The sequence below is a fragment of the Phalangium opilio genome, unplaced genomic scaffold (assembly GCF_054372755.1).
Source record: "Phalangium opilio isolate 3A_F unplaced genomic scaffold, DU_Popi_V2 ptg000086l_1, whole genome shotgun sequence".
In the NCBI taxonomy this organism is placed as follows: domain Eukaryota; kingdom Metazoa; phylum Arthropoda; class Arachnida; order Opiliones; family Phalangiidae; genus Phalangium; species Phalangium opilio.
In genome coordinates, this window is record NW_028324191.1 from 992,422 (window position 1) to 1,009,514 (window position 17,093).

The 17,093-nt window shown below is 38.9% G+C and overlaps 1 protein-coding gene across 1 annotated transcript; it reads left to right on the plus strand.

The window, feature by feature from the left end:
* Positions 1-4,680: 4,680 nt before the first annotated feature.
* On the plus strand, positions 4,681-6,339 carry LOC149650535 (uncharacterized). The gene is made up of 8 exons (XM_089849126.1): positions 4,681-4,760; positions 4,848-5,170; positions 5,258-5,343; positions 5,419-5,529; positions 5,600-5,814; positions 5,883-5,951; positions 6,008-6,103; positions 6,183-6,339. The coding sequence occupies exons 1-8, from the start codon at positions 4,681-4,683 to the stop codon at positions 6,337-6,339; spliced, it is 1,137 nt and encodes a 378-aa protein (XP_089705252.1).
* Positions 6,340-17,093: the final 10,754 nt, after the last annotated feature.

Here is a 17,093-nt window from a genome sequence, read left to right on the forward strand (position 1 = left end):
TGGGCCATGCCATTACAAAAGATGGGGGAGGGCTGCGACAGGATATAGGTAAAAAGGGGGGGCAGCTTTCGTGCACCTAAAAATTGAATCTTTACCCGGGATTTGTTAGTAAGCATGGTGAATGATGTTCATTTAAAAATTTCGTAATGGCAGTTCTAAGTATGCAAACGTCACACCCTTCTATCTCTTAGCTCAGTGTAATCCCACTACCAAGCGCGTAAGTATCCACTCTCATAAATGCGCGCCCAGAGAAAGGGATACATAGTTTACACCCCCTCTCTACCGCCACTAGTCTATAGGCAAAAATGTTATTTATATAAGTGAATTGCAACAAATTTACAAAACCCGTATGAATTCAAATAAAGGTTTACTAAGAAATCATTAAAATTATAAACATATTTACAAAACAAAACTTTAAACATATTTACAAAACATAAAAACTTTAAACATATTTACAAAACATAAAAAGTATAAACGTATTTACAAAACATAAAAATTATAAACATATTTACAAAACAAAAAAATTATAAACATATTTACATAAATCTCCCACTTTAACCTTCCCCCCCCCTCAGGCAACTCTTTCAATTACCCCGGAAATCTTCCCGGTTGGAACCCTCGGTATTCCCCATCGGGGCTTGGAAATGATTCACGAATACGCCTTACACAACAGGCTGGCAAAACCATCCTGTTGCCAAGGCCGAGGAACCCAAAGAGGGATAGACATAGATTCGCGTAAGCTTGAAATCTCAAGTTTGCGTTATCTATGTCTAAATTCCTCTCTAGGATTAACTCGCCCCTGAGGCGCATCGTCAATATGAGTACCATTGGTTCCAAAAAAAATAAATGAAATTGTGGCCTGAGGGTTTCGCATTGAATGGTGCCCTGGATGTTACGACAGCACACATTCTCAAGCGCTGTTGGCATAGGCATACAGATTCCGCATAGGCAGAACTGTTGCCCCTGCGCGGGGGGTGAGGAAGGAGGGGGACATTCCCTCAATCTATCGCTAGTTTGTGTTTGTGGTGCGTCTCCGAGGCCAGGGTGGTCGTTTTCACGTAAAACTATTTCATTAAAACATTGAATATTATCAACCATTCATATTTTAGGCTTTGCAACTAAAATTGCATGAAAGAAACATGGAAGTTTGAAACTGATTTTAGTAGAATTGTGTGCGTGTTAGTTAGGGTTGGTCAAAGAGCGTTTACCCTAGGTTCGGGAACCTTATTCAAAGCAAGGAGGGTATAATGAAGAGGTGTAGAAGGCTGAGGTTGAGAGTTCTCGCTTTGTGCATTTTGCAGCATGCGGGCGTATCTTTCACTGCCCTCACATTGGTTGAAATATAGTAATCGGGGAATTTTAAACTTCCCCCTCTAACTTCTGTTCATTCAGCGCGCCATCGCTTTCGCCTCTCTCTTTCTATCCAAATCGGCCACTGTCTTCCCCTCTTAAATTTACCTTTAGCTTCTCTCTCTACAAATCGTGCGCGCGTCCAGGAAAGGCCAGACGATTGAACCCTCTCTTAAATTTTACCGTAATTATAATTCCATAATTCCATGTAAAATTAAAAACGAAAAGCGAGAACTCTAAAAATGCCTTGTCAAAGCCGTTAGCTTCTACTTCTCTTCTTTCTATCCTCTTCGTTTAAAGTATAGGGTCCTCGCCTGTGACGTCATTTCATTCCCCTTTCTTGTCCCTTTGCTGTTTCCAGGAGTATGTCCTTTCAACGCTATATTCACTAACCCGTAAACCGGCTTTAGACCCCTACTTCTTATCCCATTTTTTTCACGCAAAGACCGTATACATAGTCGTGTTCAGTCAGAATGTTATATAGCATAGAAAGTAGGACTACTGAAGTCCAACTGAACACAGCTATAAATGTCTATGGAAAGAGACTTGGAAAGTCTCTGTTATTAGACAGTTAGAAAATGTCTTACTTTCTCCTAAAATGGCTTCCGTTTCCGGAATCAACCTGGCCAATCTTCGGAGAAGTCTATCTTTAGTGGTGATATCTAGACCGTCGATAACATCCTACAAAAATGTCGTTTACCTTTGAATGTAATTCAAAAAAATATATATATATATATATACGTACATCAACGGCTCTAGATATATTTTCACTAATAGACGGCCCTGCCTCGGCAGGCACTACCAAAACCGAAAATGCACCCCTCATCGCCGGGTCTTGCGCTTGTCGCACCCTTTTTAGAGCCGGTTGCCGTCTTGCCTGGGCACCGCGACTCCTACGTTTTTTAGGAGCAGGGGTGGGCTATAAAATTTATATTTTGTCCTTTACATCATATGAAAACTAAAAAAATGGGGCTGTCATTCAAATCATGCGTGCATGCAATATTTATCCTCGGATGCTTTATAAACTTATGTTAAAATGGTCTTTAAAGAAATCTGGCCAATGAACAAAGAATGACTTAGGCTAATTCCACGCTATGCCACGCTTGATGCGGCGGTCGCAACACTAAATGTCCCGGACCGTCAAACTGGCCTTATTTTATATTAATTTTAAAAAGTCAAAACCTAACCTCCAGCTCGGGAAGTTCTTCTGAGGAAGTATCTTCCTTGGGATCCGCATCTTGAGAATTCGAATCCTCGCTTCCTCTTTCCAATTCTTCGATGAGGTCCCGAGTTGGCTCCCCTGCTCTTCCCACAATTATTTGGGGGTCTGGGGCGCGGGAGGTGCTAGGTCTTTGCTGGTTTGTGCAAACTAGCACCTTTTTGCCCACAAACCCGCAGCTACATCGATCGGTGCACTCGACACCATTTGCCCTACATGGGCACCCTAGGCGCCCATGGGCTCGAGCACACACGGACCGACACGAACAACAATTAGAAAAGGGGTCGGCTGAACCCGATTTCATTGCAATTGGGAAGTCTTCCATATTTTTGAACCTTTGTAACGTTGCCCGGATATGTACGTTACAGGTCTCTCTACGAGCGCGATTTTAAGTAGCGAATGTAGGAGATGTTAAAAAGTGACTCTTCGTTTTGAGGGTAGAAATAGAACTGATATTTTATTATTCGGAACAACAGAATCCCCCAAGTCAACCTGTCATAAAACCATTCGGAGAGAGTTTCTTAACATTTAAATTTAGGTAGATTATCGGAAACTCCAATTAGTGCCTAATGGCATCCTAGTCCGGGAGGTCAGGGTCACGAGGACCACCCCAGCTAAGATGACAATAGGACACCCTAAAGGCATAGAGGGTTGGAGAGTATCGAGACGCGCGGCTTTTAGCGACTACACGGCGAGTGAAGTAGCCGCCCGTTACACCTTCTACTCTCAAGAACACAATTTTTAAAATGAAATGAAATGGTAGAGTGTTGGTTATGCCTGATTCGGCTGTGGGAAAAAGTGAAGCGAGCAATTTTAGCATGTTGGCGTTAAAATCAAAGGGGGTGATCACTTTTGGTTTCGTGCCTAATAACCAATGGATAAGGAAAAAGTAATCGTTGTAGACGCTGTACCTTTTACTACAATATAAGGATTATGCTTAACCTTTAAAGGGAGGGTGAAGTAGAAAATGAAGTGATTTTTTATCGATTCTTCTACCAATTAAAAAACCAGTCTGTATGGTGTAACATTCGGGAAATATTCCAGAGTGATTTTAAAATTAAAATTAGGTTCAGATTTTAATAATAATTTTAATTAAGGACATCCGACCAATCGCGTAACGCCCTGCCTTTTTGTTAACCAAATTCTTGTGTCACGCGCCATGTCTCGCGCCACGATTGTCACGTCGCGCGCAAATTTTATCAAATCTCGTGATAAATTTCATTCGACACGGAACGTGTCACGAGAATTTTGTTAACAGAAAGGCACGGCGTTACGCGATTGGTCGGACGTCCTTATTTAAAATTATCCTTAAAACCTGAGCCTAATTTTAATTTTAAAATTTTTCTGATGTATTTCCTAAATGTTTCACTATGAAGACTGGTCTTATAATTTGTACAAGAATCAATAAAAAATCACTTCATTTTCTACTTCACCCTCCCTTTTTTAAGTGGAGTGCACTTGATAGCGCTAACATCCTTACATATAATACCTTTGAACACGAAATCTGATAGTGATTAGCCCCTCGATATAATTATAGTCAGGCTTATCAGCTCCTCTTGTTGGTTCCCCCAAGTTTTTACTGTTGTGCTAAAAGCATTCACTTGGTTATTTTGTATACAAGAAGCTATGGGAAACCTTTTACTTTTAGAAGGACAGGATGGTTGCAATTTAGGGAGGGGGTTACAGAGTCAGGACCAATAAACTTAATGACTCATGGGACAGACAAGGAGATTGGTTAAAGAATTTTTAGCTTTCCGATGCTTTTGAAATGAAAGCAATAGCTTTTTACTGTTTTTCTACTACAAATTTGTCATAGCGTTGGTGTTGGGTAAAAAACTGAAGAAGTACAGTCAAAACAAAACTGGAGACTTCAGTTACGGTTTTAATATCCATTAAAAGCACTCAAAACGGTGTATCCCTCCCTCTAGGCGCCTGGCAGGGGGATGACACTGAGCTAAGAGCAAAGTAGTCCATACAAGAGCGCGACCAGAGGGAGGGATACACCGTCTACACCCCCTCTACCGCTAGTCCCGTTACTAGTCTATAGCCTTAGATCGTTGTTGGGTGATGTACAACCTTAGCACATTGGAAAGCACACGGACTAATGCAAAATGATTTTTGCCTTGTTTGAGAATGATAAAATAAAGGGTCTAGATAAAATTCATCCCCTCTCACCTTTAGAGAAAACGATGTATAGACATGGAGACCGGGGGAGTTCTCGCTAGCGAGCATATATCATTATTATTAAATTGGGCATGAAATTGTTTTTCACCATCAGCTATCAGCTTCATTTTTTGAAGCCAGCTGTTGATGTTTTCTGGGAGAGGACGCAAAAAGAAACTTTCGAAGAATTGTCGGGAAGGATGGACAGTCCAGGGCATTCCGCCATGTTTTGCACGTACACTTTGGCAGATACTGAATCAAAGAAAATCATAGCTATATCCAACAAAGACGTTCGACATGCTGAAGGGAAAAGCCCGAACATGGAGCTCCTGGCTTTCAAAGGTGCTTCCAAAGAGGTTCTGGAGCTTGGCGCCCAACACAATGTCAAAGTGTTGGAAGTCGTCACAGATGCTCATTCGGCAATTTCAGCTGAGCTAAGTTAGTTTGAAGCACGACATTAACGTTTGGCGATTTTAGAATGCATGGTATATTTATGAAAAAAAATTTATTTGCGACTATTCGTAGGGAAGGAGGATTCTTGTTTGCCAGGTGTAAAACACTCGTGGGACACGTGGCATGGTGGCAAAATAATATTAAAGAGATTGAACGAAGTAAATATGTTTCCATTTTTAAATCTCTTGTCACACCCTTTATTAAGTGAATGAAACAGAACGTGTTTCATGTAGATTGGACTGAAATCTAAAGAACATAGAGATTTATGTCACTGGGCTCCTCTACTACGTAATCATTTCTGGTGGTGCTCCAAAAATTGTCAAGGACAGGTCTTCACTATGAAGGTATTGTGCTATGATTACCTTGAATGAATCTTGAAGAACAGGTGGTCAATTGAAATCCAAATATTTATAGAGTTTGTGGTTGACTTGTCTCCACCATGTTATCAACGAGCATGAGTGGCACTTGGAGATAGGCATGTTCAATCATTGCGACCATGAACCTTTAACTGAAGAGCAGCTGGAAAAACACCCCTGGTTACAAGCCAACTCTCCCACTTTCTTAAAATTAAGAAGCGAAGTTATGAGGAAGTACCTCTTGAAAAATATGGGATACTTCACAAACTTTAGGTATGCGTGAGTACATAGAGAGATGAACTGTACCACCATTCATCACGCGCAAATCTTGTTTGTTACAGGCACACAGGCTTTCTCGAAAGTTACCACAGTCTAATTCTAATGTATGCCCCAAAAAGAATCGCTTTTGGGTATGTCTAACTTTGTTTCCATCGTAATCACATAGTAATTTTTGTCTGTGATGTAGCTACTGGGGCTACCAAATAAGGATTAAATTAGCCGCCATAGACCACAACAAGCACTGTGGAAGGCCTCGGGCTTATAGACAAGATGGACAGCCAAAGTAAAATTTCATTAATATACTTATTATAGCCTATGTGTTTGTGAAATAAGCATAACGGTCATAAATGTGTGGATTCCAGAGATACACGTGCCTACAGTAAACGAACGCAGGCATGGTACATTGTGCCAATATATGAGAAGAAAAAATATTCTTATATTCCGGAATTAATGCGGATCATTTTCGAACAGAGGGGAAACTTCAAGGTAAAAATAAAATCTGTTCTTTTTCAGCTATAAATTTATTATGATTTCTAGGGGTCATTGAAACAAAAAGTACCACTGGATGCTGATCACCCGTTAAGGATTGCCAAAACCAGAGGAATGGTAGAAGCCTCTTCAAAGGAGGAATTAAGAGAGAAACAGATATCTCGATTTTAAATAATAAGTAATAACTAAATTTCTTGGGAAATGACCGCAAAGCGACCCCCCACCACCCTAATAACTCGTAAGTCATAGGAAGGGAAATTTGCGGTCATCGTGCACTGTCAGTCCTTGAAGGGAAATGAAATCACTTTTCTAATGTCAAAAATAAACTTCAGCAATCCACGAAATAAGAAGTTTCGACAGTTGGAATGCTGAGGAATCAACGCTTATTAGGCTTGGGATCCTAGACATAAGAGACCCAACAAAGGCTTGGCATCCTAGACATAAGAGACCCAACAAAGGCTTGGGATCCTAGACATAAGAGACCAAACAAAGGCTTGGGATCCTAGACATAAGAGACCCAAGAAAGGCTTGGGACCCTACACATAAGACACCTGAAAAATCCATCACCACCCTCTTCTTTGGACCAACGTTAGTCGTCCTCATCACCAACGGGTAGGTAAGATGGTGCCTGCATGACACAATCACTGCTATTTAGTATCAGCTCTGGCTTGATATTGATGGCCTGAAACTGACGAAACAGTTTGTTGATGGTCCTTGCAGGTCTTGAGCTAGGGACCTTGTAATGGATGCAGCGAGATGGCGTCATTTGGCATTAGTGACCTTTCATCCCGCATATACCCGCTTAGTCGGTATCAGTTAGGGGCGGCATGGTTTGGGCTGACTTGGCGGTATACCGATGTCTCCTTGGTCACTTAGATGGACAACACATCCCCATACGATAAAGGACTTCAACCGTCGAAATAAAAGAGAACCAAAGCACGTAACGTATTATTACTTATTAGACTCTAAACTTGGCCTTAATACATCAGTTCAAGGGGCCGGATACCTTCCCGCAATTGGAAGCGCCTGAGGAGTTATCCACATCGGAGGTATCAGCGTGGAAGAACCTGCATACCAATGTACCGTTACCATATCTGGATGAGGAATGTACCGAACGCCCTGGAAGCGGAGTCAACATGATGCGCCAGTATCGAACGAGAAGCCTAAGTTCCTGTGCCACAAGCAACCAAGATAGAACCCGAGTCGTACTGTATCTTAAGCGATCATACAGGCTCGAGAAGAGATGCTGTAAAGGAGTTTTCCTCCGCGGTCTAACCCGGTTTCTCCTTTCCATAAAAACTTGTAGTGGTTAATGGTACTAGTTAGTATGCTGTGGCATAGGGGCTAGCCACCACCCCTCTATGCAATGTAAAGGGACCCACCCTAAAACAAGCCACAGGCTTGTTTTAGAAATCCCTTCATAGACAAAGCCTAGTTATTATTATTAGTCCATCAGAACATATTAATCAAAAATGTCTTGATTAGAATCAAGACCTAAAAAGTATCGATAAGACTGAGGTTATCACTTGTCTGAAGGATCAGATATTAATTTTTCTTTTTTATTGAAACTTAAATGCATGCTTAAGAAAAAACAACGTTCCATTACCGTTTTCCGTTGAAATAAATTATTTTACTGGTAATCAATTTCAAAAATTTACTTATCTCGGCATTTCGACCACAATTCCATTCCCCGAAAACATTTTATCATTACATTAATTACTTTTGGGAGAGTACGTGTATGATTTTGCGTTTTAAAAGGTTCCTAAAGACGTTACATCCCCATTCGTGACCGGCACGCTTCGCAGTGGAAAATATTAATTATTCTAAAACCAATGGCGCCAAATTCAATAGGGACACTAAGATTTTTACTCGCGGTTTTGCAAAATGATGTAATATCAAGTGTACTTTAGTCAACCGTCGTATTGTTCTTTCTCATAGTTCAGGGCATGATCAGTGTTACTGCCCAATTTCTCTCTCTAGTTTCTAACAATGGTTAGAGACTATTCGATATGGCACGGACAACGTTATATACATTTGTAAATTCTAAGTAGCACAAAAGGAAAACAAATCCAATTTTTTTATATTTTGGTTTCCATTAAATAAACTCATGATAGTAGTTATAACGAACAGAAAGTCAAGGGAATGGCACCGGTAATGAGCAGCAAAAAGAGAGGAAAGTTTGCTTCAAGTTAGCAGAGGGACATAGTAGTGAAAATGGTAATTTAGAATTTTGTTCGTTCAAACCTTAATATATCATGAAAAATTCAAGTGAGGAGGCGGCACTACCAAGAAAGATTGATTTTGGCAGATAACAGCGAAAAAATTATGTTCTACACACACAGGGACTATGGGAGAGTTTCTAGGCCGAGGTCGCACATGATGAAATTTCAACTCCAGTTTACATCAATTCTGCCTGGTCGTACTAGTGGCAGGTTAAGCTATAGTTTGCTCAGGTGCTGTTAGTCTCGAAAGGGTAATATAGTGCTTGAAACTTTTAAAAGGTTCTTGTCATGGCTAAACAGACCGCTATTACAGTTTTTTTTATTGTTTTATAGGTTATTTTGACACGTTATCTCCCAAAAGTAATTAATGTAATGATAAAATGTTTTCGGGGAATGGAATTGTGGTCGAAAAGCCGAGATAGTTAATTTTTGAAATTGATTACCAGTAAAATAATTTATTTCAACGGAAAACGGTAATGGAACGTTGTTTTTTCTTAAGCATGCATTTAAGTTTCAATAAAAAAGAAAAATTAATATCTGATCCTTCAGACAAGTGATAACCTCAGTCTTATCGATACTTTTTAGGTCTTGATTCTAATCAAGACATTTTTGATTAATATCTGTTCCTTCAGTCTTCATTTTAATTAAGAATGTTAAGAAACTGTTTTACATTTTCAAAATCTGCACTAAGCAGAAGCATAGTATCATATTAGCCCCCGAGAATTGGCCGAGCCCTATAAGAGTCAGGCGTTACGTGGAAAGGGCTCCAAACACTTGCACCAAATGACTTCCCAAACCAAGTTTACTAAGTTTACCTTCAAGTTCTAATACTCATAATTTTATGGGAAAAACCCGTATTAAGGGGCTATACATTGGTCACGTTAATATAAGGAGTCTTAAAATCCATATTACTGATATAGTTAATATATTGTTTAAACATAATATTGATATTTTGACGATCACCGAAACATGGTTATCTGCTCTCATACCAGACCTTCCTCTAGCCATTAACGGATATACTTTAATTAGAAAGGACAGAATTAACAAACGAGGTGGTGGGATTTGTGTCTATTATAAAGATCATTTAACTATAAATATAAAATCTCTTGGATACACACAGCCCAAGAGTTCATCTCTTGAATTTTTATGGTGCTCTCTATACGAAAAAAATACAAAACCTACTAATATAGTATGTTGTTATTGTCCGCCAAATCTTGAATATAAAACCACATTCGAAGACTTAGGTACAGTGATCGCACTCATACATGAAGACACCACTCAAGAACTTCTTATTTTGGGCGATTTTAATACTGACTTAACTCAAACGCAGACTCCAAAAACCAAATCACTGAAGGCAACATTAAACACATATAGTCAACTGATCACCGAACCTACACGAATAACTTTAACTAGTGCAACTCTCATCGACCGCTTCTATACTTCTCACCCTCAGAACATTAAATATAGTACTGTGATTCCCAATGGTGCATCAGACCATGATTTAATTATGTGCATTCGCAAAAAATCGTGTCCACGACCGCAAAAAATTATAACCAAAATTAGAAATATGAGGCATGTTCGGGTGAATGATTTTATAGTATCCCTTACGACAGACTTAGAGAAGCTAAATATTATTGAAATTAATCAGGCCGTCACTCAGTTAAATGATATATTGATGTACAATTTAGATAGTTTTATGCCACTAAAGCAATGCCGTAAATTTATTAACCAACCACCATGGCTCACTAACGAAATAAAAAATATAATGCACGAACGTGACATTGCAAAAAAGAAATCCCATTTAAACCCTTCAAAACTATTAACGTATCGGAACCTAAGAAATACTGTTAATTTAATGGTTAAAAAATCTAAAAATAGTTTCTTTAAAGATAAGGTTGCCAAATCACCTGATTCAAAAAGCATTTGGAAAAGTTTGAAACCATATATAAAAAGTAAAAATAACACTGTCACATCCCTGTTAGTTAATGACAATATAGTTACAGAAAACAACGATATTGCGAGATTATTTAACGACCATTTTACCAAAAATCAGGCCATTCAAAAAGTTGACCCGTACTGTTTTACTCCTTTCAATCATGAAATATCAGAATTCTGTTTTCAGGAAGTTTCAGAAGATATGATTTTCAATATATTAAAGAAACTCCCAAATAGTAGAGCCATAGGTACAGACGGCATCTCAGTCTGCCTGTTAAAGGGTATAGCAATTCTTATCGCCCCAATTCTAACCAAAATTGTTAATCTATCATTTTCAACTGGAACCTATCCAGAAAAATGGAAAGAAGCTAAGGTGGTACCACTTTATAAATCAGGTGATCATATGGATTTAAATAATTATAGAGGTATCTCTATTCTTCAAACCATGTCAAAAGTTATAGAAAAATGTGCACACCACCAAATTATGAAATTTGCCCTCGATAATAGTCTGTTTAACAACATGCAATCAGGTTTCGTGCCTGGACATTCTACATTAACTGGGACAATAAATTTACATGAACGAATAATTGACGGACTAGAACATGGTAGATACGTAGGCATAGTTTTCATCGATCTTTCTAAAGCTTTTGATTGTGTTGACCACCAAATCCTCCTAAAAACACTTAAAAGTTGCAAACTCAATAGTTCCTCGATTAAATGGTTTAAATCTTACCTCGAGCATCGTAGACAACAAGTGTATCTCAATGGATGTTATTCTAACTTCGAACATATTAGAGCAGGGGTGCCCCAGGGCAGCATATTAGGCCCCTTGTTATTTAATTTATATACCAAAGACAACCACCTAGCGGTGAAAGAATCTGTTTTACTCGAATATGCCGATGATGAGGCTATAATTAATTCTGATGGCGATGTGAAATGCCTAATCTCCAAACTGGAAACAGACATAAATGCGTTGAAAAGGGCACTGCTGACAATTGGCCTTAGAATTAATGTTCAAAAAACAGTCTTCATGATATTTTCTCCATCGCAAAATAAGAAACTGGACGTTGAGAACATTAAATTCTTAGGAGCCACTGATATACAAAGAGTCTCTGTGGTCAAGTACTTGGGCATATATATAGATGAAAACTTAAACTGGGTTAATCACATCGATTACACATGCAAAAAATTAAAAAAAAGAATTTGGATGCTATACCCCTTATTTTGTGCCCTTGATAAAAAATCCCTTAGCATTCTATATAACGCTTTGCTCCAACCAATCTTTGACTACTTAGACATATTATATGGCACTGCCTCTAAAACTAACTTAAAGCGACTTCAAGTATTACAAAACAGTTGCGCGAAGCGTATTTTACGAAAAGACAAAAGATTCTCGGCTACGGAAGCAAGGTCTGAACTTGGGTGGTTGGATTTGTCCAAAAGACAGGAGTTACATATTTTGAAATTTATGTTTAATATCATTAACGGTGAAGCACCAAATTATATAACTGATATATTTCATAATGCCCTCAATGGCCCTAAAAAACATATAACCAGAGGTAGTGAACATAATCTTTATGTTGAAAATTCCCAAAATAAATTTACACAGAAAAGTATTAAAAGTAGAGGCGTGAAGTTATGGAACTCTTTGCCAGAAGTAATTAAAAAATCAGACACAAGGGCAACTTTTATAAATGGAATGTTAGCCTTCTTGAAAAATGATGCATAATGATTTGAAATTTATATTATTTATTTATATTATTTATTTATATTATATTGGATTATAATTTAATTTGTCGGGACTCTCTTGTAAACCAGATCTATCTGAATGTGAATATCCCTATTAAAGCTTATTATTATTATTATTATTATATATAAAGGGGACCATAACTTTAGCTCAATCAGACATTTATTTATAATGATACTTAAAAAAAACGTAAATCAATAAAAGTTTGTATTCTTATTGTAATTAACATAATACCAATTTTTTACCCCAGAAATAGGACCAAGTTGACAATTTTACAAGATTTTTAAAAATGCTGATTTATGTCCGTTTAACATTTAGCTCAAAATTGTCATAAGGCCAATATGAAATTCGGATATCCTTAAAACTTCACAAAGACGATCCGAGATTGTCAATTTCAAACATTTATGTAACAAAAACTAACGTCTGTTTGATATTAAGCTAAAAACCTTAAACAAAATATAGTCAGGGCTACCCTACAAGTACCTACAAGCACCCGGAGCAAGTACCTACAAGCACCCGGAGCAAGTACCTACAAGCACCCACAAGTACCTACAAGCACCCACTTGTACCTAGAAGCACCCACAAGCATCCACAAGTACCTACAAGCACCCACAAGTACCCACAAGTACTCACAAGTACCCACAAGTACCTACAAGCACCCACAAGTACCTAAAAGCACCCACAAGCATCCACAAGCACCCACAAGCATCCACAAGTACCTACAAGCACCCACAAGTACCCACAAGCGCCCACAAGTACCCATAAGCGCCCACAAGTGCCCACAAACACCCACAAGTACCTAAAAGCAATCACAAGTACCTACAAGCACCCACAAGTACCTACAAGCACCCACTAGTACCTACGTGCACCCACTAGTACCCACAAGTACCTACAAGCACCCACAAGTACCTACAAGCACCCACAAGTACCTACAAGCACCCACAAGTACCTACAAGCACCCACAAGTACCTACAAGCACCCACAAGCACCCACAAGTATCCACAAGTACCTACAAGCACCCACAAGTACCTACAAGCACCCACAAGTACCTACAAGCACCCACAAGTACCTACAAGCACCCACAAGTACCTACAAGCACCCACAAGTACCTACAAGCACCCACAAGTACCTACAAGCACCCACAAGTACCCACAAGTACCTACAAGCATCCACAAGTACCTGCAAGCACCCACAAGTACCCACAAGTACCAAAGGCAGTTGGTTACATAATTTATTAGTGGGGGGGGACCTTTTCCAACTTAACTTGTTAGCTCACACAAAGCTAGGTCCCCTTGTTTTTCAACCACCACGAAATATGAACCAACTAGCCTTAAAAGTGCTAACATCATAAACTGTCTCTTTACACTGCTTAAATATCGCAGATTGGAATGGTTTTGAAAATTTAAATTTAAACATACTTAGACTTAATTATAGTCAATGAAAATTGCTTAGCGGAATGTTAGGTGTTGTACCTTCCATTTAAAACCGTTTTCAAGTCTAACAAACGTATAGTTTTTCTAACATCGGAGCCACCGGATCGTTTTTTTCAGAAAATTTCCCATGTTATTTCTATGGGAAAAATTCCTGTTTTTCAACAAAAGGTGTGATGAATTTTATGGAAATGAAAACTACCCTAAGCAACTTTATTTTTTATAAAATTAACTAATTAATGGATCTCTTTGAAATTTTAACCACATATTGTGGGCCAGAAATTTAGTTCTGTGGAATTTTTTCAAAACAGTTAATGCAAAATACAAAAAAAACTACATCCAAACAAAAAACCCTCCTTATACATTAAGGGCAGTATGAAGTCATATCTAAGAGAGCTACCGCTCTCTCAGAATATATCAACCAATTTTTAAATTTAAATTAAATACAAAATTTTACTTCCTAATTTTTACCTACTACTATTTTGTTTAATAATTATATATTTGTCATGCCTAATAGGATTATCGATTGTAACATTTTATATTTCTGTATAATTATCATATGTGAATGTGTTTTTTGGGGAACAAGTAACGAACGCCGCCACGAGGCGTCGTTTTCCCTTTTGACCTTTGATCCCGAATATACGCGCTTAGTCGGCCTAGTCACTTTTCATTTAGGTGCGGCATGGTTTGGGCTTAGTTGGCGGTATACGGGTGTCTCTCACTTCGACGGAAAACTGTTGGAATAAAAGAACTAATAGCCCAGGACTTTTAGGGTTTGACCTAGAACATTTGAACATAAAGATGAAAATTGGTACATATTCTGTTTTTGACCTGACAAAAAATATACTAAAAGTCCCCTGCTGTAGAGCGCGAGCTTTCGCCGCCATCTTGGAAAATGGCCGCCGGGAATGCCAGCTACAATGTATTCCACGTTCTTCTTCAAAAAATATGAAAATTGGTACACATTATTATTGTAACCACTTGAACATCATGGCAAAGGTTTATAGCTCTGTGTTCAATAGTTTGGCCGCCATATTGGAAAATGGCCGCCGTTAATGCTAGGTACAGTGTATTTCACCATGTTGTTGGAAAATTATGAACATTGATATGTATTACAATCGGAGCTTTGTGAACCTCATAGTGAAATATTGAAGCCATTAATCAGATAGTTTGGCCGCCATGTTGGAAAATGGCCGCCATCAATGTCATATAGATACAGTATATGGTTCAAAAATTATGAAAATTGGTAATAATTATGTTGAAGACCGTCTTATCATCATACTTGAATATTGAAGACGTGCTACTGATAGTTTGGGCGCCATCTTCGAAAATGACTGCTGGAAATGCTAAATATATTTCAAATATATAAATCTTTTTGAAATTCCTTTTATGAATAGATGATTTTCATTAACGTAATAAACAACAAAAAATGGATATCTCGAAGTCGAAATTATCGACGCCATCTTTAAAAATGGCCACATGAAAATCATAGCCCTAAATTCTGAAAGAAAGAAAAGTTATTCTAAGCTGTTATTCTCAACATGTTGATTAGAGAATATGATTTAATATGGGGTTTATACATTCTACTGTTGTTTAAGATTAGAATTTAGACAGATCTCTAGCATTTCATACATATTCATCGTCATCCTGAAGATTTTTCATAATAATTGTATGTCACAACCCTTGATTAGGCGCTACACATAGCTGGGGCCTTATCAGCGCCCCTACCCATCATATTCCAAATTGAACCTGCGGAACCGCCGTCATGGTACAGGGGAACGGCCAGTGGGACCGATAAACGCCACTTGAGCAGGTGACAGAAGCTGGACACCGTCAGCGGCGAGCCCAGTCAGGAGGTGGTCGGTGACAGGGAAGGATTAAGGGAGCAGAAGACTTGAGGGGACGGGGAAGTTCTCTCCAAACACAACATAGCCATACGGCCCAAACAAATAGTGTATCCGCGACCCCTAGAGGGTTGCCAATAGCGGGGGCGAGCCATGGCAACACCTGGGTGGGGGCGAAACCAAGGAACTCCCAAACCATCACACCGAACTCGGGCCCCGTCCGCCACGACAAGTCCTTTGAATTAAAAAGGTTAAGAGAACACTTCTTTCATTTACGTGCTGTAATTGGGTGTGGTTATGATAAGGCGTGGTTTAAAGTAATGACAGATAATCAACGTCTTACAAATTTGTTGCGCTTTTTAATGACCATATTGCATCTAAGGAAGCCATAGCTGCTGCCGAAGAGAGATTCTTTTCGCTTTTTTTAGGGCGATAATTGACACGTCACGCTTCAACTATGTAGATATTGCACACACATACTGTCAAGTCCTCATTTGATCCCACTAAGCTTCATCCAACAACCGACGCCGCAAAACTACATTTTTTCCGAGCTAGTCTTCAAGTCCAAGAATAGCTAGGAAATGATTTAATCCCGAACAGTGGGGATTGGTTCGCGATCGCGAAAGTCGAAGACCCATTCACACCATTCTCCTTCCGGCATCAGATGAACTTATACAACTCAGTATTTGTACCTGCAGTCTGCAGAACATCTTGTATAAAGAACTGTGAATGTAGACGATCTGGATTAGCTTGCTGGGCAATGTGTGGTCATTGTCAAGGTATTAGCCGTAATAAAAAATCTTCATGATGACGAGAAATATGAACGAAATGCTAAAAATGTGCCTTCCTAATCCTTAACGACACTAGAATGCATATACCCCATATAAAACGGTTTTTCCTAACCAAAATCCGAGTAATATGGCTTTCCTTCTCTTTTTTCCAAATTTTTAGGATAGTAATATTTCAGTGACCATTTTTGATGATGGGTCGATTATATAGACTCGAAAATAGTTATTTCAGGGCTCCCAGAGTACCTATAATACCTATAAATACCTATAATTCCGAGATGGTCCTATAAAAACCTATAATTCGTTTTATCCTATAACACCTATATTTTAGATATGTTGGTTAAAAAACACTACGAAAGTTCAAAAACAATCCAAAATTTTTGATTATTTTTCTGAGGAGGTGACGTTTTAAACGCCGTTTTAGCGAGATCACGTTTGACCAGACACAAAAATCGAGGAGGTCGCTTCGCTCGCTCCCCAATGTTTTAAGTTAAATATTCAAAAAGACGATTTAAATGCAATTGTTCAGTTATTTGGAATGGAGAGCTTTCAGTTGGAGGAGGAGCTTAGTCTCGTGACTTAATTGACGCTGCCATATTGGTGGGGTTAAAGCAGGAATGAAGCTGAGGCCAACCAATATGGCTACCAGAACAGCGGTACGACTTTGAAGGGTGTGACGTGGGAGCTAACAGTTCTGACCCTGAAACGTCACACCCTTCTATCTCTTACTGGAGTTTCATCCCCCTAACGGTTGGAAACAGTATTCTACGCGCAAAAATGCCAACCAGAGAGGGGCTGCGTGACGTCAGACTATCTCT